The sequence below is a fragment of the Mus pahari genome, chromosome 6, assembly GCF_900095145.1.
Source record: "Mus pahari chromosome 6, PAHARI_EIJ_v1.1, whole genome shotgun sequence".
Classification (NCBI taxonomy): domain Eukaryota; kingdom Metazoa; phylum Chordata; class Mammalia; order Rodentia; family Muridae; genus Mus; species Mus pahari.
The window spans coordinates 35,082,661-35,104,867 of NC_034595.1; the positions used below are offsets into that span (position 1 = coordinate 35,082,661).

At 43.1% G+C, this 22,207-nt stretch overlaps 1 protein-coding gene across 2 annotated transcripts in view; it reads right to left on the reverse strand.

The window, feature by feature from the left end:
• Frem1 (FRAS1 related extracellular matrix 1) overlaps nucleotides 1-22,207 on the reverse strand; it is a 158,632-nt gene that overhangs the window by 120,497 nt on the left and 15,928 nt on the right. For both annotated transcript variants that reach the window (XM_021200078.2, XM_029540066.1), the window contains exons 2-3: nucleotides 6,590-7,100; nucleotides 2,173-2,267 (exon numbers count right to left, since the gene is read on the reverse strand). In XM_021200078.2, coding sequence (XP_021055737.1) covers nucleotides 2,173-2,267; nucleotides 6,590-6,841 — 347 coding nt within the window. In that variant the 5' untranslated portion in view covers nucleotides 6,842-7,100. The remainder of the gene's footprint in view (nucleotides 1-2,172; nucleotides 2,268-6,589; nucleotides 7,101-22,207) is intronic.

Sequence of the window (22,207 nt, forward strand, 5' to 3'; positions counted from 1 at the left end):
GCCCTCATGAGCCAGACGTGGTGATGTATGCTTCTAATCCCACCTGAAGCACTCCCTCCCGGAGTGTTAGCTCAAAGTCTGCGAGGCGAGAGCTGGGGTCTTGACAGCATACCACCTTACCATGACCCTTCTTCCATTCAGGCTCAGGCAAACGAGGCCTTTCAGGCAATCCTGGATTTTTAATAAAACTCACTGATCAGTTTTATTATCAGTTTGAGAAAAGACTGGCATACAGACTGCATTTGAGGCTAGCCTGGGCAACTTAGCAAGACCCTATTTCAAAGAAAATCAAAACCAAAATAGAATAACAACAAAAATTATCCTTGACAAAATGTGTACATCAGATGGAATTCGGCTCCATTTCCTCCTCTATTTTTGGCCTCTCCTGGCTCCTACGGCTTCATCTTCACTTTTGTGCCAATGGTTTGTGTTTTGTTTTGCTTTGCCGCTCCTTCGTCACCCATCTCTCTTGCAAACCCTGCTCTCAGATTCTCCATGCATCTGAACATCTAATGACGGCTGAGACTCAGAGCCTCCCTTCTAGCACATGCATAACTTAAGAGCATGAAGGCTGGGTTGAGTTTCACCTTAGGACTGATGAAGCACTAAGTATCATGATCTTTTCTCCTTCAGAAATGCCTATTGGGATGTTCAGCTCAGCACTTGCCATGTAAACTGAGTGAGTACTTGTTATTGCCATAATACTTGTGTTCTGGGCATTAGCAGAGGCGACTGGTGATGTGTTATCATGCTGTAGGAGTGAGAAAGGTGGTAAATAATGAGTGTGCCCTGGCAACACAACTCTGAACTCTGATGAGTTTGTAATGTGGTCCAGCTGTGTTAAAAAAGGCTCTCACCACATCATCACTGGGCCCTGCAATAGGCATTGTCCATCCCTCTCACCAATGAGGAGACTGAGGCGCAGAACAGTCAGATAGTTTGACATAGTAGCTGAAGAGGAGATTCAAGGAAAACCAACTGCTCCCTGCTCCCTTGCCTCCAGTCTTTCTGAATGCTCCATTACAAATATCCTTAAAACCAAGTGCGTGCCAGCCCCTTTAACCCTGCCTTGCACAGGCCCCTTCCAATCTTCCTACATGCTAGAAAGTCAAAGGGTCTGGAAGCTGATAGGACCCCAGCCTTTCCTGGCAAGTTCTTTGAACTTTATTTGGGTTTGACTCTAAAGTTTGGAAACATCAAACCCATCTTCATATTGATGTTGTAGTTTCCTAGGGAATCCCTTGGGATCGTGCCACTATTTGAGCACAGCGTTTTGTTTGTGACTTTTGTTTGGTGGTTGCAACTGTAGTCATTCCCCAGTTGCCCCTCCTCCAGCTTCTGGCAACCATTAATCTACTTTCTGTGTTTATGAAACTACCTATTAAGATATTTCATATAAGTAGAACTGTATAATACTAGTTCTTTTTGTGGTTGGCTGCTTTCATTAGTAATGTTTTTAGGGTTAGTTCATGTCGCACAAATCAGGGCATCATTAGTTTTTGTGGCTGAATAATATCCCATTGTATGACTATACCATTCATCAATTCAGTTTGTTCAGCATTTTATCTATTATGAATAAGGTTTCAGAGTTAGCATTTTGTGTATGCTTTTGTATAAGCATAGGTTTTCTCTTGTATATATAGATGGGAGGTGTTTTTATAGGATTATATTGTGAATCTGTGCTTAATTTCATAATTGACTTTAAACATACTTGTATTACTTAACATCTAGAAGTGAAAAATATTGTGCTTCCTATAACTAAGCAGCTGGCAAACAAACTGAAAGATTTCATTCAATCTTGTAATAAATGTCTATCACATTTTCATAAGGAACTTGTATTTGTGACTTTTGCCACATTAATGGGTTGAACTTTCAAGGTTAAGTAATGGATTACAGTAAGAGAAACCTCTGCATAAGACTGGAGGAAAACATAATGATGTTAATAATCTGTAGAAAAGCTCCAAGGGGGAAGAGACAAAAGAATCCGACACTGGCTGCAATGGCTGCCTCACCCACTCGATCTCCAACTGCTGCTGAGTACGTTTTTCCTAGATTATAGAGACTCCCAAGGGAAAACATGTAGTGGTAGGAAATGTCCACGGAGTACACAGCATAACTATCTGGAAGAAATAAAATGAAATAAATAATAGGAAAGGGTTCTGTGCCACTCACCTGTAAAGTCGAAGCTTCACAGAGTCTTCGTCCAGAATTGGGCATCCATTGTGAACATACTTGACTTCGTTGGGAAGAAAATGACAATCAAAGACCTAGTTCACAGGAATAAAGAAATGTCTACATGAGAAACCCAGGGCAAAGTTTTACTCCTCCAGCCTCCTAATCCTTCCAGTACACGACGTGCTAGCTGCCAGTGGTGACACACACGTGCAATCCCAGCACTTGGAAAGAAGATGCAGGAAGATCTTCCTGAATTCAAGCTCAGCTTGGACTACATAGTGAGTTCAAGGCAAGTGTCAATACAGAAGAAACACACCAAAGCTCCTTAAAAGGGAATAAGGATCTTTTATTCTGGAGCCATTGTGAGTGATCATGGCTTGGTAACACAGATGTAGGTTATTCTAAAACCCATGTTCCTCCACGGAAACAGTTTTACGGCGTTTCATTGTTTTACAGAACAAAAAAGTCATTCAGTCAAGACAAGTTTAAAATACATTGATGGTACATGAGAGGGGTGGTTATAGCAAGATGGGGGAAGGCCTCAGATGTTATCTGATGACAGCCGTAGCTTTGGGGTTGGTATGAGCCAGTTGTTTGCTAAGTCAACAGATTTTGAAAGATTTTTTTTTTCTATTAGTCACAGGTTGCTAGTGCCCACAGGGAGGTGGGTAAGGAATGGCGATTTAATCTCTGGAATGACAACATCCAACCCCTCTACACCACTGAAGCTTTAATTAGCCAATCAGTCTTCACAGACAGAGCTTCTTTCCAAGATTCCTGTTCACACCACCAGCCTGGGATGTTTAGTGAGACTCTGTCTCACAAACAAAAGCTTGGAGAATGGGAGTCAGGTGGGAGGTGCCTATGTCCTACTAGTGATGTGGGTGCAAGAGAGTCAGGTGGGAGGTGCCTATGTCCTACTAGTGATGTGGGTGCAAGAGAGTCAGGTGGGAGGTGCCTATGTCCTACTAGTGAGGTGAGTGTAAGAGAGTCGGGTGGGAGGTGCTTATGTCCTACTAGTGATGTGGGTGCAAGAGAGTCGGGTGGGAGGTGTCTATGTCCTACTAGTGATGTGAGTGTAAGAGAGTCGGGTAGGAGGTGCCTATGTCCTACTAGTGAGGTGAGTGTAAGAGAGTCGGGTGGGAGGTGCCTATGTCCTACTAGTGACGTGGGTGCAAGTATCTTTCTACCACCATCGACCCCTTCTTTCCTATCATGCGCCACCTTGTTTATAATTGTGTCTTGTTTGGTTGATGTCTAAATTATAACAATCCAAGCAAGCAAATTAATGAATGTTACATCTCTAAATAACTAGACGTCTATAAATTATAATGCTTTATAAAAATCTGCTATTTATCAAAAAAGACTATTTATCCTTTTCAGGAGCATATAGCAATTGAATTAAAGAGATCTTTCTGGGTGTCTGGACAACACATTTACCCACACACAAACACATTGTTCTGTGTGGCTTTGTTCTGTCTTTCTTTTTCAAATAAAATTTTTATGTTCAAAGATGGAGACACAGTGGGTGTGTGCTGTTGAGTTGATGAGCGCCAAAGAGGATCTGCAGTTGTCTCTCACACATTTGCAAATGACAACTTTGATGGTTATGGAAAAAACAAATGGCAGATTAGAATCAAAGAAAATTTGCTCTCCTTAAATACAGTAACAATTAACCTCATCACCTCATAAGGAATCATTGAAGAAATGACTATTTTATATTAGAGCCCTGGGTTTTTGTTTCATTGTGTTGTGTTTTTAAGGCTTCTGATCCTCCCACTGCCCTGATGGAGGTGTCAAAGTCCAGAGAAACATCCTTGCATGCATCCATGCATCCATGCATCCATGCATCCGTGCCTCCATACATCCATTGCATTACTGCAGTGGTGTTTTTAGTACCTTTTACAGCCTCAAAGATTTCCAGACGATATAACCACCCTGGGACAACATTCTCACTAGTAAGAATGAATTTCGATTCCTCCTTTGAATTGACAAACAGAGAGAAGATGAAGGGAAGCCCTTCCCATATCACTGACAAATAGCCATGGTAATAAAGAGACAATCTGCTTTGTTAAAAGAAACATCTGTTCCGTGTTTCCTAATATGTTTTCCTTTTATAAAAGGCGACAACCATGATTGACCATAAATTTACTAACTAAAACAAAGGAGAGCTAAATCCTTTTCTAATTACTGTCTAGCTTTGGTTTTTTCCACTTCAACTGCTTTTCAATTACAATTTATAATTAAATTGTCACACATTCCTGACTCATTACTCACTTTAATGACAACGAAGTGGTTCAAACTAGAGATGTTTTCTTAATGCTGTATTTCAGATTCAAAAACAGCAAGCTCAGCACTAAACCAAGGTGATTTTCCACCCAGGAAATGGTTTGCCTTGGTCCAGGTGTGGAGTGCCTGCGAGTAGTGAAGTCTTGCCCTGGGCTCTGAGACAGCACACTGCCATCGACCTAAATGGCTAAATGGCTATCCAGGAGACTATAGAGACAGAAGGCACTAGCATGAACCCACGAAAGAGGCTTTCCAGATATGTAATGGGAATGAACCTGTTGGTTCTAAGACAAACTTCAGTAATGAAATGAAAACACTAATTGAACAGATGTTAAACAAAGCATTTCTGTGCAAATCCCACAAAACTGTTCATTACACAGCAGGGTGTTGCTAATACAATAGTCTTGCTAGGAATGGGTTCGCATAAGCCTAGCTTGAAGCTTACTGTTAAGCTCTAGTAAGGAATAATGTTTATTTAGCTGTGGAGGGGGACATGCATGTGCACTTACTTATGCACTTAGCCATGCTTAATTCAAAAATTCATAATAAAGAAATCCAGGAAGGGCTGAACCACTCTAGCTCTAAAATCAAGCATAAATTCTCCTCAAACCAGACTTTACCTGAGAATCTTATTTATTTGCTGAAAATTATCAGAATTTAAAACTAGCAAAAATAAAAAACTGGAAAGAAATAATGTTGCTATAAATATATCTATGACACACAGTAAGCCAATTATGAAGCTTAGAGTTTTAATGGGCTACCAAGAAATAAATTCTAGAATGTACTGATGACATGTCCACTTGAGATGCAGCAAATCCATTTTCTCTGCCATATTTACTCCTAGAAACACACACACACACACACACACACACACACACACAGTACCACATTGGACTTTTTTTTTTTTTCAAATAATCAGCAAACAGATGACAAGAACACTTGGAGGTTTTCTAAACAGTCAAAAATCTCCCAATCTGGTGGGTATATGTTGTCTCTGTTGCATAATATCTTCCTAATAACTAGAATTTTGCCTTAAAATCAGAGATGACTTGGAGGTCTTATGCTTATGATAATCATATATATATATATATATATATATATATATATATATATGCACACATTCATATACATTCATCTATGTGCACATGCACACACACACATATGTCATCATGATTTACCTTTGTCATTCTGGGGTCTGCATATGACCTAAAAATGTCTCAAAACTAATAGAACCCAATTATGAATTCAGCCTAGTAGCCTTGCTACCTTCTCTAAGATACTTCTCTTGCAATGTATGAGAGAACAGCCCTGTAAGGCTGGGCACAGCATGCCCACCAAGGGACTGCTCACTAAGTCTCTCTGTCTCTGTTTGTCTCTGTCTCTGTTTGTCTCTGTCTCTGTCTGTCTCTGTCTCTGTCTCTCTCAATATCCTTCTCTTTCTCCATCTTCCTCTTTTCCCCACTTCTCTCTCCCCTTTCTCTCCCCCCTACCCTAAAATGAAAGACCAAGAAACATGTAATTTTCTTACATCCTCTTTTTTTCCTAACTGGATAAAGGGCTACTCTCGTAGGTCAAGGCACCTGGTAAGACATGGAAATCCTCTGAATGAGACATGACACTGCAATGAGAGGTTTCTTGAAAGCAGTGTATTGTTAAGAAAAAGTGTACACATCTGTATGAGTTTAACCCTTACTTCCTGTAATATGTTAATATAAATCAGATGAAACCAAGTCAGTGGCAGGCTTATTATCTGAATCCGGTCAAGAACATTCAAAAACAAGGCTGGCAAGATAACGCAGAGGGTAAAGGCATTTGCCACCAAAACCTATGACCTGTTCACTCCCGGTGGTTCAAGGAGAGAACCAAGACCTAAACGCTGTTCTTTAGCCTCCACAAGTATGCTGTGGCATGCCCGGGTCCAGACACACAAAATAAATAGAATTTTAAAAGTATTCTTTGACAAAAGCAATAGGATCCCATGCCTGTGCCTTTCCATGCCTTAGTTTCAAATATGCTACATACTTGTAAGGATGGCTTAAGAGAGAGCCTTTACCTATTCCCTCTGCCTCCCCACACTGTACAGACACACCCATACACGGCTGAACAGAAACGAAAGGTGACCTACCTGTGGAGTGAGTTTCCCAACCCTCTGGGTTATGGGCTCATTCATCACCACCTCCACTCTGCAGGCATCCTTCTCTTTAGGGACGCCAAACCTCAGGTGATCTCCAGACAGGAAGGCAGAACCACCCTTCATCACCCTCAGGCCCCGGTTGATGCTGATGAAGGTGACACTGGCCGGGCCCAGGTGCAGCAGAAGCAGCTGGAGCAGCAAGAACAACAGAGCCTTGGGCCCAGTGCAGCCTGGAGAGTGCATGATGCCAGGGCCAGCTCTGTGCACAGGCAAAGTCTGTTCAGCAAAGCAAGGTTCCTGCACTTCTTCCCCAAGTGTCAGCTTGAGGTCCAGGGGGCAAGACTAAGGGTCCCGACAGCGTGCCCCAAGATCTTAACATGCTCCTTCCATTCAGATTCAGACAAGGAGGCCTTTCAGGCAATCGGGGCTTTTTAATAAAACTCGCTGATCATTCCTGACAACGCCGGCAAGATTAATGTGCCTCCCAAGTGCCTTCCTAATCCTGCAAACAGAAAAGGTTGGAGGAAAATGAGAGGGACCAAAGGTTTGTGCAGCTATTTTAGGAACTGTTCCTAACAAAGGGGTCTTTCAGGTGGCCTATAATTTCAGCTAAATTAAAAGCAAATAAATGAACTTGACCTTCAGGCCCATCCAAAGGGCAAGGAAGCCATCTCATTACTCTGCTTGTACCGTTGCTTCCGGATGCAGTGAACCACACCGGGGATGCTAACTGTGTGGTCCTGCAGGATTCCCAGCCTGATTGCTCCAGCAGAGGCAGGTCCTCCCCTGCTCAGGGTGAGTGGTGTCCTCCTTGCTTTCATTTCTCTATTTGTTAAGAGAAGGCCACACTCTAACTTGTGTCAGAAATCCGACAGCATTATTTGTACATTGTTAGAGTACAGGTATTTAAAAGTGAATAGGACCCGGCTAAGAAGCATGCCTAATAGTTGGTCCAATGAACCCAGATGGGAAACGAGGCCACCTAAGAGACCCTTCAGTGGAAACTGGTGGAAGTGGGGTTTTTTTTCCCCCTAAATAAGCATTCGAGTATTGTCTAAACACAGAAGAAACTGTGAAGAGAGAGTGGTACCGCTCAAAGTGCACAGCTCACAGGCCTGTAGGAGCACACATTACATCCTCGTCTTCATACTTACTCTTCATAATGTACCGGATTGACTCGAATGGAGTTGTTTTTCTTTCCACTGTAACATGGTTATTTTTTTTTTTTCTGTTTTATAAGAACTGAGAAGCCTTTAAAAGAGATGTGTTACAATGTATCTCTAAATCCAGGGCATGCTTAGATGACCAGTGGCCATGTTCTATGCCTATGGAAAAGCTTCACGCCAAGCCAAGCGCATGATGGTTCAGTAGTGAAGCTCTTGCCTGCAAAAATCTTTTCCTACAGAGGAACTGGGAAATAAGAAAGTGGACATGAAAGACTTGTCACTGGGTGTACACAAAATGTCCACGCCACTCCTTCCCTCTGTATCACTCCCAGTCCTGCATGCTTCTCACACTGGCTCATACCCTCCATGGCCACCCCCTGACACCCTAGATGCCCAGCAGCTAGTGGCAGCGAAGGCTTTGGTGAGCACCTCAAGGAAGTGGAAATAAATACTATTTTGCAGACACAGATGCAGTGGCCAAGAAGTTTAGGTCACCTCTTGTGACAGCAAAATAAAACCCTCATCGTAAAAACTCAGAACGCTTTGACAAGTAGTTTTCTTATAATCTGTGAGAGAAGTCTGAAGAGACATAACCACGGTGGAAAAACGCAGCCTGTTGACAATGTTGCAGATGGCCCATGGGTTCTGCATAAGGAACGGAAGAGATGTCCGTGCGCAGCAAGGAAGCTGGGAGAAGCATGGGGGCTGGTAGGAAACATGGCAGTCATACCTCCGGTATGCAGAGTTGTGGAAAGGCAGAACGAAAGCTCTGTCCTCACCTTGGGACAGGATTTGCTAAGACACAGAGGAAGCTGGGCACGGTGAGCGTTTCTCCAAACAGCAGGCTTTTTTCTTCCCTTTTTAAAAATCACCTCGTTTCTCATTATCTTTACCACAGGCGCTTTAAGTGAAACAGTTTCAAGGCATTAGCTTCATTAGATCGTGCCTTTGATTGATAAAGAAATGTGTTGGTGGTGATTTTACAAATGTCTTGTAGGGTCCACCTCTGATGCATTCAAGGGAATCTGTCCCACATCATGGTTTGAAACCTTTCACAGATGCCATCTGTCCTGTGTCACCTGAGGGGGTGGAAGCTTTACAGATCGGCCTGTTTTTAATGATGTCAGTCCTAAAATAAAGCTGTTCACAGACTCCCACTGACCGTGCTGTCCACACTCAAGCTGAATTGGCTTATTTGTGTAAAAATGCAAATTTGGTTGTGGAATTTTTCACAACAAAGTCAAATCTTTTATACCATTTCCATTTGTCCTCCAAGATCTCACAGAAAAGAAATCCAGTCAGAGAGAGAGAGAAGTAAGGGGTAGAGGAGAGAACGACTTTCTGGGATTTGGGCTAGCTCAGTCAACATGTAAAAGCTGCAAGCCATCCCCCCCTCCAGACTCCCCCCAGCACTCCTGCTCAGCCCCCTTCATTGCCTCTTTCTACATAACTCTGCATTTTTTAAAAACACACTTAAATGTATTTGTGCATATGTAAGCATGTGTGTGGGTGTGTGGTCAGAGCACACCCTGTGGGGCTTGATTCTGTCCTTCCAGTGTGGAGTGCCTTGTGTCAATCTGAGGTCCTCAGGCTAGTCTTTGTTCTCTGAGCCGTCTCATCAGCCCCTACCTGACGTTGTAATATTAGACACTACGGTTCATTTCTAGGCCCTATTTGTGTCTTTCCTCTATCCCCAGGGGTATTTCTTGGAACTGAATACCATTTACATGCTAATGAGTCCTCCCCCCAAGTCCTTACCTTCAGAGTCATCCCTACCTAAGTATATAGCGAGCATCTCCTTCCCTAAGTAGCCATATAATTCTCCTGGTTGTCTCAGTTCTGGCTAAGTTAAAGAATGGCAACTCCAACTTTTTGGCTGCCTCTCTTTTGTGTCACTCTTAATATCCAGGCAAAAGCCTGCCGGTTCCGGTTTCTTCTTCATGTTGGGCAAAAGCGCTAATTCTAGCCTTCCGGGGTCTGAAAGGGCTTTTCCCTTGAGTGCCAGAAGAACAGGATCAGGTGAAGGTGATGGGTGATTGACTATGTGACCTGTTCCAGAAGACTGTATCAAGCAAAGCATCAGGCTCTCGCGCTGACCTCGAAGCAGCAGGCCTATATGAGTTCTGCCACAAGAAAACAAGTTCTGCAGACAATCAGAATGAGCATCAAAGTGGATTTGCTGAAGTCAGTCTCCCCACTCGACTGGAGCCCAGTGAGCTGAACCCATAGCAGAGAAGTCAGGGAAACCACCAGTGAACCCCAGAATAACAGAAACTGACACTAGACACCGGAATTGATTCAAGCTTCAACGATTGCAGTAATTTGTTCAGAGAAAATCTTTCTTTAGAATATATCCAGAAGCCAAGAACTACTTCTTGCTTTCGGTATAACAGCCTGGTCCTGTCCCCATCAGCTCTGCTAAACATGGAGAAAGCCCCCTGCGAGCCCCTCCCCCTTGGAACACATCTCGGTATCATGGCTGAGATTCCTAGAAAAAGTTGTGTATGCCGTGTAACTTCTCTGCTCCAAATGCCCCATGGTTTCGCATCTTGAATAAAAGCAGAACACTTGCTATTATTCCTACGGATCTCCACCATTTCAGGTCCCCACACGGTCTCTCTCCTTTCTCTCCCACAAAGGCTTCTTCCGATTGCCTGCTGGTCCACCCCTACCCACACACCCTCACCCCTACAAGCCCCTGTCTCCCTCCTCACTTTCAAGCTTTCTGTCAAACATCCAAATTGCAACGTGGCGACACTTAATTGTCTCATAAGAGAATGATCCCGCCCTGTTTCTCCGATTGGGTTTTAGCCTTAGAACTAATGACCACCTAGCCAACCCACTCACTTGTATGTTAGTCCTTGCCGTTTCCTTCATAAAAAAGGTGAATTTTTGAAAGTTGTTTATAGGTTTGTCGCAGTGTCTAGAACAACATATGACACATCCATAACTGTTTCTTAGATGAGTGAATAAGTTGGAGAAGCAATTCCCTATATTTTTTTTTCATACAAACAATAGTTTAATTGGTAAAAATGTTGTAAACTTTTTTCTGACTGTGGTGGAACAAGCCTTTAATGCCTTAACTCGGGTGGCAAAAGCAGGACAGCCTGGTCCACAAAGCGGGACATTCTCTAAAGGGAAAAATCATGAAAAATACTATCAATCATGGGTCAAGAGCCAAGTGGGCTTGCTAATTTTCTTGTCAGCCTGCCACAATCTAGAGTCATTTGAAAAGAGGGGCTCTCAATTGCGAATGTGCCTCCATCAGACTGGCCCCTAGGCAAGTCTTGTTTGGCATTTTTTTTAATGAATGATTGACGTGGGAGGGCACATCTCACGGTGGATGGTGCCATCCCTGGGCAGGGGGTCCTGGCTTGTATAAGAAAGTAGGCTGAGCAAGCGAGAGGGATCAAGCCAGTAAGCAGCATTCTTCCACGGTCTATGGACCTGAGTTTCTGCCCCGACTTCCTTGGATGATGAGCTACAAACTGAAAGGTGAAATAAACCCTTTCCTCCACAAATTACTTCTGGTCAGGGTGTTTTATCAGTGGTAGAAACCCCCAAGGACACCGAGTAAATTCATCTAACAAAAGTTATCAGAAAAGGTCAGATCAACGTGGGGTCAACTACACACCTACAACACTAGGATTTTTAGCTCTGGAAAATGCCATTTTCTGAGACCTTTGCAAAAGTAACCATGCAGCCAACCAACCTTTCCCAGTCAGCTCCTCATGAAAATATATGAAGAACTATAAATCTCTCTATCCTGTGATCCCTAAGCAAATTGGGAATCTTTCCCCCAGAAATCCAAGCAGCTAGATGCAGCACTTTTATAGTGGCAAAAATCCAGACAAAGCTAATGCCATCTTCAAGGAAGTGGCTGAAGAGAGTCAACCGTGGATCACTGTGTGGCCGGACACAGAAAAAAAGCTGCATCTCTGTATGTTCATACATGTATATAGAAAGAAAGCTTTCTTAGGCCCTGTACTAGTTAGCTGCCTATAGCTGTCATAAACGCCATGCCCAGTAACAACATGGGGAAGAAAGGGTTCATTTGGCTTACATCTCAATCACTGTCTATCATCAGAGGAAGCCAAGGCAGGAACTGAAGCACAGGAGTGATGCTTACTGGCTGGTACTGGATGGCTACCCCTGGTTTGTCAAGTTTGCTATCATATACCACCCAGGACCACACTGTGCTCGGTCTCCCACATCAATCAGCAATCAAGAAAATGAACACACAGACTTGCCTACAAGCCAATCTGATGGAGGCCTTTTCTCAATTGATGTTCCCCCAGCACAGGGGTGTCACCATATTTCACAAACTTGTGTTTGATGACATTACATTTGGGTTAGCAATGTCTTAATAAGAAAGGCAAGATAGGCCAAAATAAAAGAAAACCACTCGAAGTTTTATTTTATATCCCCAACTTTAGAAAGTCAAATTAACATGGCTGTATTTTATGGTGTATTTTAAGAGACTACAGAAAATACTTCCTTCATTTCTCTTATGATAACTTACCATGATGTGTTCAGTATCTATCTGTGACTAGACTGTCATCTGTGGCTTGGGAACTTCCATGTCTTCCAGCAGCTCCAACAATTGCTACAAGCCCAAGAGGTGGATCAGACCTGAAGCAGGATTAGTGAAGCTCTCTGACCTCATCAGAGAAGAGGGGTGTGTGTGTGTGTGTGTGTGTGTGTGTGTGTGTGTGTGCTTGCGTATCCATGGGGTTGTAGTATAGTGGGCAACGGTTAATGCAGAAACTCACAACTCATTTCAAAGTGCAGAGAATTAGTGACTGGAGTTCTCAGCTGCAAATGAGATACCTATAGCACACTCTTCCCCAAAGCTCAGGGACCATAATGGAAGATGGAGTGGAAAGATTGTAAGAGGTAGACGTTGAGACTTAGAGCAAAGCAGTGTCTCTGGACATGGCTGGACCACTGCACTTACAAAGTAACAACAGCTGTACAGGATCAAGCCAGTTAACATTCTAGCAAGGAGTAGAAAGGGCCTCATGATCCCCTAATTAAGAAGCTCTGAGCAGTTGATGGCTTCTAGGGGAGTGAGTCAGTTTTGTTTAAGGGTGTGTCTAGTGGGTTGACCACCCTCCAGGGGAAGTATACGGGTAACAAAAACTGAAGTCAATGAGTTATTGACTTGGGGGGGGTGGTGCAGGAAAAGCCATAGGGCTGGACGAAGGGTCAGACCACTCACTGTCCTTTCAGAGGACCAGAGTTCAGGTCTCAGAACCCACGGGGTAGCTTTCAACTGTCTGTAACTCCACTTCCAAGAAGTCCGGTTCCCTCTGCTGGCCTCCACAGCACACATACATACATGCAGGCCGTGTGTGTGTGTGTGTGTGTGTGTGTGTGTGTGTAATATAAATTAAAACAAAACATGAAGTTGGGGATACAGAAGTTGACGTAGATTTGAAAGTAGTTAAGGGGAGAGAGAGGCCCCTTGGTCTTGCAAACTTTATATGCCCCAATACAGGGGAACGCCAAGGCCAAGAAGTGGGAGTGGGTGGGTAGGGGAGCAGGGTGGGGGGCGTATAGGGAACTTTCGGGATAGCATTTGACATGTACATGAAGAAAATATCTAATAAAAAATTGAAAATAAATAAATAAAATGGCTAACATTTCAAAACAAAAAAATGAATATGATCAAAATACATTGTATGAAATTCTCAAGAAAATTAATAAATTTTTTAAGTCCACTTGCTTCATACTACCCAATGCTATCTTCTTCTATAGAAACAGAAACTTTAGCTAAGCACGTCGTCACTAGAACATAGACTATCTTGCAGTTAGATATGGCTATGTGGCCAAACTCTAATAGGCTAAAAGGATTATCCCATGGAATCCTGAGGAGCTTTCTTTAAGAGGTCCTATCTGAGTTTACAGCTTAGGTAGGCAGGTTTATTTTATCTTGCAGGTTGAAGTTGTCATCAAGAAAAGTCTGGGCATGAACCCAGTGGCAGGAGCTGAAGCAGACTCTGGGAGGGACCCTGCTGAATGGCTTACTTCCCTGCCTTGCTCAAATCCCTGTCTTATGCTGCCCAGGCTCCAGTGACCACAGTATGCTGGGCCCTCCTACATTAATGAACAAATGCCCTCAGACATGCTCCCAGGCTAGTCTGATGGAGGCAATTCCTTATTTGAGAATTCCTCTTCCCAGACAACTCTGAGTTGCGTCAGCTGAACAGCTGAAGCTAGTTGTAATTGTCCCTTGTCATTTTTCTTCCTGCCTCCATCCGACCTGCTGGCTAGACTTGGGCAGATTGTTGAGTACACAATGCCCCAGGCTGGCAGAACCGTGTGAATAAGGATGACCCTTGGGGCATCTACAAAACAGTCACCACACCATCTTTCCAGAATTTTATATGACAAGAATATAAACTTCCTGGCTTGTTGCTATTATTTTGCCTTTTGCTGTTGCTTAAGACTGACTTTTACACACTAATCGCCACAGTCTTCAATCTTAACAGGAAAAGTCAGGTAAAGATTACAACTCCTTACCTAAGGCCTGTCTTAGTTAGGGCTTTACTTCTGTGAAGAGACCCTACAACCACCATGGCAACTCTTATATACATTTCATTGGGGTTGGTTTAGAGTTCAGAGGTTTAGTTGATTATCCTCATGGCAAGAAGCATGGTGGCATGCAGGAATACACAGTGCAGGAGGAGCCAAGTGTTCTCCTTCTGAATCCACAGCAGCAGGAAGTGACAGTGACACACTTCCTCCAACTAGGACACACCTACTCCAACAAGGACACACCTACTAATAGAGCCGTTCCATTGGGGCCATTTTTATTCAAAAACAATAAAACACAGAGCCTGAGAATGGGTCAGTGACTCATTCTCCAATTATATCATAGTAGGTCCTTAAATGGGCAATAAGGTGCAATGTAAGTCCAAGAGAAGAAAGAGAAGCCCAATCACATTCTTGAAGCTCCCTTGCCAATGTCCTGGAAGTATCAGATCAGAGCTCTGAAGATCTGGATTCCAAACCTGACTCAGCTTCCTCTTTTGAAAACGGGATCATCCACTCTTGTTTTCCCATGAGACCAAGTGTCAGCTGGCAGGAAAGAACGTTGGTCATAAACCCACATGAATATGTTATCAGTTGTCCTAGTTTGCTTTCTACTCCCATGGTAAGTACCATGGCATAACCAAAAACAACTTGGGAAGGAAAAGGTTTATTTCAATTACAGTTTATATCCATCGTGAATGGAGGGCAATAATTAGGAGGCAGGACTGCCTGCCCATGGGTGGACCCACCCACAGTGAGCTGGGCTCTTTCACATCAATCATTATCAAGAAAATACCGCCACAGCCTTGCCAATCTGATGGTGGCACTTTCCTTAATTAAGGTACCATCTTCCCAGATGACCGCAGTTTGTATTAAGTTGACAAAAATAAAAACTGTAATGAACACCTGAATACAATATGTATGAGCAGAATGAGAAAGTTAATGTTCCTCAGGAAAGCAGAGTGGAAGAGTAAGTTCAATAAATGTCGGGGTACATTTCTGCTTTTCCCTTACTGTCTTAAAGTAGAATGCAGAATAAGAAACTGAATTACAGCATTTCAAAATCAGCCAGAGGCTATGAAACTAAAAGCAACACTTTCCGAATTCAACAATAATGAAAGTGCATCCCTCCATCAACCGAGCCTAGGAGCTGGCTGCAGAGTCCGGAGCTATTGAAGCAAACGGGTGCTTTTGTGGTTTACTTCCATTTTAATTAGCTTCTGTATGGAAAACGCTCTCTGTTTGTTTGGTTTAGGTTTTCTTCCACTTCAAGACATGGCAAAGTGGAGGAGGGAAAAGACAGAAACAGGACAAAAAAGAAAAACAGAAAATAACAAAGCCTCTCAAAGAGTAAGATTTCCTGAGTGACGAAGAGTCTTTCATCCCCCCCAGACAAGATGACGGCGAGTGTCTGATCTCTGCTGCAGTGTGGCATCTGATGGCAGCCGGTAGGACTCACCACACTCTGATGGGAAGCCTAACACCTCTTTGAGAATTTAGTTTTCTTGCTCTCAACATAGGACCAAGTCAGCTCCTCAGAATCCACCTGCCAATGGCTCACTTAGGTCACTATTATGGGTACCCATGGATCAGAGAGTTACCGGGGTCCCTTGAAGGTCGAAGGAGAAAGAGCATGGGGCTAGATTCCTCATGGGAGCTTAGAACACGGCTCTAAGCCACATCAGTCTTAACTCTGTTTTTGCAATAGAAGCAGACCGTCAGCTTGTTTTCAAGGCTCAGCTGTTACACAGTATTTCAAACTCCTCCTGTCTCGCCTGCAAGCCAGTTCTGCTTTCCCTGACCATTCCCACCACCGCTTGTCCCTCATGTGAAAAATCACATATTCTAAATATTCCTATACAAGCTGATTCCAATGTGTGAAAATGTTCTGAAAGTGTAAAAATCACCCTGTGTTGGACTCTTTCTCATAAAAATCCACAAGGGCTTCTTTATCTAAACTTTCTCTCTCGGAAGCCGTCCCGAACAGAAGAAAGTAATTTAGGATCATTTCATTGATAGGAAAGACCTATGCACTTGTATTTCTTTCCTAATTGTGTGTGGCTAAGCCCCAAGAGCCCGTATCCTCTGTGTTGATGTAAACTCTTCTGCAGTCCCTTGGGCACATCAAGAACGGCAATGGATCCCTGAGCCCTGCAGCTTCTCATTGAGATGGAAATTCCCAGTGGCCAATACCAATGATGCGCTCTGATCACTGCAGCAAGCACTGTAACTCCTCTCCGGGTTTTACGGTGGTAGTTACACAAAGCATGGAGACCAACGGACATCCTCTGCCTGGCCCCAGCACAGACAGCAAACTATTCATGGCCTTGTTAATCGGGTTTATATCTGCAGAATTTGTATTTAGTCTGCTGTTCTTCTCAGCAGCAAGCCACATGGGTATTACCTATTGATTGAAGATGATAAGTAGTTCTTTTTTATCCTTCATATGGGTGAAGCTGCCTGGGTCACAACTTGTCCATATCTCTCATCTACCTATGTCTCTTATCTATTTAGTTGCTTACTTTGATTTAGAGTCTCATGATGCTGCATAGTCTAACTTCAAACGCATGGTGAACATCTGCCTCAGCTTCCCAATTACTGAGATTAGGACCATGGGCCACCAGGTAACACCACACACCACCGTAAGCCACCATGCCTGGCTCTGACTTACAGCTAAGTTATAGCATGTGCTCTAAGAGCCACTACAGAAGAAAATAAACCAATTTAAAAAATAGAATTCTGTGTAAAAATAAATAGCCAGCTCATGATCAGCCCATCCCACCCACCCAAACATCCAGAGAGTCTTAGATCCTTGGTAAGAACGGGGAAGGAAGTCAACACAACCTTTCTACTCTTTTCCACATTAAAAAACCTTGCAAGTTCCAGTTAGAGAGAACTTCAAAGCTGTTTACATAAAGCTGTTTAAAGATGTAAAGAAAGGATTTTTATGGTGTGTTTTTTTTAATGAGCAGAATTTTTTCATGTAAATATTTTTCAAAAACAATTGATATAGATAAAAACTTAAAGTTGTATAAACCTAGGACTGAATATAATTGTCCATGGGACAACTGAATTGAATTCAAATCACATGTGGTATGAATTGGCCACCCAGGGCATTGAAATGTAAATCGGGAAGAGTCCTGGGGAAGAGCTGGCCATCTGGTCATCTGAGGGCAGCTGAGGAAATGAAAGGTTAGTAGATCTTTGCCAAGCACTTTGGGTCCACTCTCCCCTTTCCCTGAGGTAGACTGCCCCTGTTACAAGCCTCCAGGAGTGAGCATTCTAAATCTCCACAGGTCGAAAGGTCACAGCAGAACCACGAGAGAAGAATCCAAATCGGGGTTCTAGCTTCCTTCATCCTGAAGACCTCGGTCCTCTCCTGTCCACACAGCCTTGAGCCATACTGGAAAAAAGGCAACTGGAAACAGGGTCTTCAAGCTCCTGCAGAGCCCACACTGCTCCAGTGACCCCAGAGGTGGAAAGACTACATCTCACCGAACGCAGGATTCGCAAAGTGATTTTTTTTTTTTTTTTAGAGAGACTACAATAATGGGGAAAGAAATAGCCTGAATATTCTGAAGTTTTTCTTTAAAGATGTTTTTAGAATGCCAATGTACATATCTGTGTGCTTTTTGCTAATAAGTTTTTACTATGTTGATTGCTAAGATTCTTAAATTATATACTCTGCATTTTTAATTAATTTACTTAAAAATTTTTTCATAGAGGAAGCAGTGCTATAGATTGAACCAAACCGCATTTTATTCGTTTAAGAAGCTGCAATTTTGAAGGGGCTCACTGGCTTCAAGGCCTTTAAACTCGCTGAGCTGTATTGCTTATATGCATCTATTCATTTATTTTCCTTAACACACCTATAAAATAGCCCCTATTATTATCCTGATTTTATAAACTATGACTTCAAAAAATGGCCTAATAATCATAATACAACAAATACTTATTAAGCAGTTAACAACAACAACAAAAAACCACTTACTAAGCTTATATTTTAAGACAGGAGTTGTCCAGACGGCTCTCCACTGCCTTGCTTTCTCTTTACAGCTGTTTCAGGAAGTAGATGGTGATTTTTGTGTATGGGAAAAATTCAAGAGTACTTGCTAGTGAAGCCAGTTTCGCCCACGACAGGACTCCGGCACTTAGCTGTTGTGTTCCACTAACTCACATTGAAACCAATCTTTTTACTCTCCCCAGTTTGCTTCACAAGCCCTAGGGGTCTTTTATCTCCAATATGTAAACTATAATGATCTCCTTTATGGTTCCAAATAGCAATGGATGACAGGGCTCAGCCAGTTTCACCAGAGGCAGTGATGGAGGAAGGAACTCGCTGTTATTTAAGAGCACTAATTAACAGAGGGCCTGCCCACCCCGTCTTAGTGTCTGACCCCTTACACTATGAGTGAAGTTCAAAGACCTCAAAGCCAATGAGCCCCTTCATAACTGCACCCTCTTAGATGAATAAAATACAGGGTGGTTCATCCTATAGCATTGCTTCTTCTGTGAAATTCTTTAACTAAATTAATTAAAAAGCACAGAATACATAATTTGAGGACCTTAGAAATCAACTAGCCCAGATAGTTCACTTTATGTATCCATTTATTTGCTTTCTCTGAAAATAGATTTTTGTTTTAAATATAAAATAAGTATATGCTCATTTAGTAAGGACATAAAGGAATCTGCAGAAAAGGTAAAAATACACTTCCTGCTACCTGTGGAAAATACTCAATTTTCTTTGGTGGTAGTGCTGCTGGTAGTGGTGGTGGTGGTGGTGGTGGTGGTGGTGGTGTGTGTGTGTGTGTGTGTGTGTGCATGTAAGAAATAATATGTGCATATGTATACACACTCTTTTATCCTTAATTGGAACCACACTCTGAAGAGATGCTATCACTGTCTTTCATCAGCATGGCATTCTATCACAAGCATTTTCCTTAATATTAGACATCCCTCACTGCCTTAACTTGTGCACGGTGTGCCCTACAAGGACACCTGGAGTTTCTATATTCATCTCGCTGCAGCCCTCAGACTAGACACACTATCCATACAGACACTCAGAAACTGAGTCTATTACAAAGTATGGGCTCCTTGCTTGGGTCCACATAACCAGGATAAAAACATGCCATCAATGCCTTCACCTTGACTTGACATTAAGTACGTACTCACTCTAAGAGTCTCTATCTAGAATCAGGTGCTACCTAATCACTCCCTTCAAGGCTAAAGGCACAGAGGTATCATTCTCTTAGCACTGCAGTCAGAACAAATCCTGGAAGCCCAGGCTAGCCACCCCTTCAGGGCGATTATCTGGGACAGCTAAGTTACAACCTGGAGTAGAAGTAGCCATTTGTAAGAGTAATTGCACCAATTCCATGCTGCAGAACCAGATGTGAGATAATAATCAAGATGCCCACATCTTGACCAGGACTGCCTGATTACCCATAACCTCTTGACCTTTGCCCTGGCTGTTCCTCTGTTTAAGTCTAAAGTTCAGGTGAGCCCCGCCACCCACTCCCATACACAAACTCAGTGTTCCTGGACTCCTTTATCCGATCCAGTTTCCAGTGTATTGATTAAATCTCCTTTCCCTGCTCTCTACTGTTCCTCATTCCTTCGATTGGTATAATAGAATGGGTGACTACATCTGGCTTATCAGGGCCCCCTGAGCCAGGCTTCTGCCTAAAACTCTGACTGTATTGCTAGTTGCTCTAAAAATAGGTAATAAAAATCCCTTAAATTGGTGGGAGTGCAAACTTATACAACCGCTGTGGAAATTAAATTGGCAGTTTCTCAGAAAATTGGGAATAGTTCTATGTCAAAACCCAGCTATGCTACTCCTGGGCATATACCCAAAAGATGTTCTACCATACCACAAGAATATTAGCTCTTCTATGTCCATAGCAGCTTTATTTATAATAGCCAGAAACTGGAAACAACCCAGATGCCCTCAAATGAAGAGTGGATAAAGAAAATGTGGTTCATTTACATAATGGAATACTTACTACTCAGTGATTAAAAACAAAGACATCATGAAATTTGCAGGCAAATGGATGGAACTAGAAAATATTATCCTGAGTGAGGTAACCCAGACCCAAAAGAACATGCATGATATGTACTCACTGAAAAGAGTATATTATCTATAAAGTACTGGATACCCATGCTACAATCCACAGACCCAAAGAAGTTATTTGGGTTCCTCAACTGGGAATTAAAAACGTTATTGGAAATAAACGACAGGAGGAAACTGGATGGGAGAGAGAAGTGGAAGGGGATTAGGGAAGAGGGAGCTGGTGAGAGAGGGACTGGAAAGTGAATTAAATGGGGAATGGGGTGCATCTCTAGAACTTGCCAGAGACCTGGGATGGAGGAGGCCCCAGGGAGTCTATGAGGGTGACCCTAGAACTGAGACTCCTAGCAGTGGGGGATATAGACTCTGAAGTGGCCACCTCCTATAGCCAAGCAGGACTCCCAGTGGAGGGTTAAAGATGTCAACCACCCACAAAACCTTCAACCCAAAATTTGTTTTGGCTACAAGAAGTGCAGGAACAAAGATGGAGCAGTAACTGAGGGAACGGCCAACCAATGACTGACCCAACTTGAGATCCATCCTATGGGCAAGAACCAGTCCCTGACACTATTAATGATACTCTGCCATGCTTGCAGACAGGAGTCTAGCATAACTGTCGGCTGAGAGGCTCTACCCATAAGCTGACCAAAACAGATGCAAAGACCCATGGTCAAACATTAGCCTGAGCTTGGGAAGTCTTGGAGAAGAATTGGGGGAAGGATTGAGAAACCCAGAAGGGATGGCAACTTCACAAGAAGACAAACATAGTCAACTTACCTATGTCCTGGGGGGCTTCCAGAGACTGAACCAACAACAAAAGACTAGCATGGGCTAGACCTAGGCACCCCTGCACATATGTAGCAGATGTACAGCTTGGTCTTCATACAGGTCCCCCAACAACTTGGACAGAGGCTGACCCTGACTCTGTTACCTACCTGTGGATCCTGTTCCTCTAACTGGAGTGTCTTGTCTGGCCTCAATGGGAGAGGATGTACCTAGTCCTGCAGTTTTGAGGTGCCGGGATGGATGGGTACCTAAGGGGTCCTACCCCTTCTTAGAGATGAATGGGAGGAGGAATAAAGAAGGGGCCATGGGAGCGGGATACTGAGAGGTGGGGTCTTGTGAAGAGGGGAGCTGCAATCAGAGTATACAGTAAATTAGTTAACTAACTAATTAGGGGAAAAGAAAATCCCTTAATTATAAATTAGGCCCTTTCCTGAGGTTTTCCTTTTAGTGGATTCTAGGGGTGGAATTATATGGTCGAGAGGTGTAAAAGTATTGACATAATTACCCGTGATTTCTGCAAGGATCACCTGGCACTCTCTCTAGCTCTTGTCATGGACATCAGGACCACCCTTTTCTTATCGTTGTTTAATTCACATTTCCTGGTTTGCATTAGGTGAGTCTACTTCCTTTCCAAGGAGTTGTCACCAGGATCTTCTCTCCTAGAAGTCCCTTTACCCTATCAAAGATCAGAAGTCCTGCAGCATGTAAGTAGCCACCAATACCGCAAAGCTACCTGACTCCAATCTTGGATTGAGACCTCTGACATGGATCCCATGTTCTCTCCACCACCTCAGGAGCTTCCAGAAATCACACGTGCTTAGTCCAGAAATGTCCCTCTCAACACAGCTTTCCTGGACCCCACCCCAGAAAACACTGGGCTTACAACTGTAGAGATGGAATCCTCTAGGCAGCAGAAGGCTACGCTTGAAAATAAAGAATAAGCTAGAGTTAAAGAATCCATAAGAAGATGTTATGTCTGAAGCAAATTTCTTTGTGTGAAAGGGAATGTAGATGTGAGTCAATCACAAGAAACAAGACTTATCCTGGCGT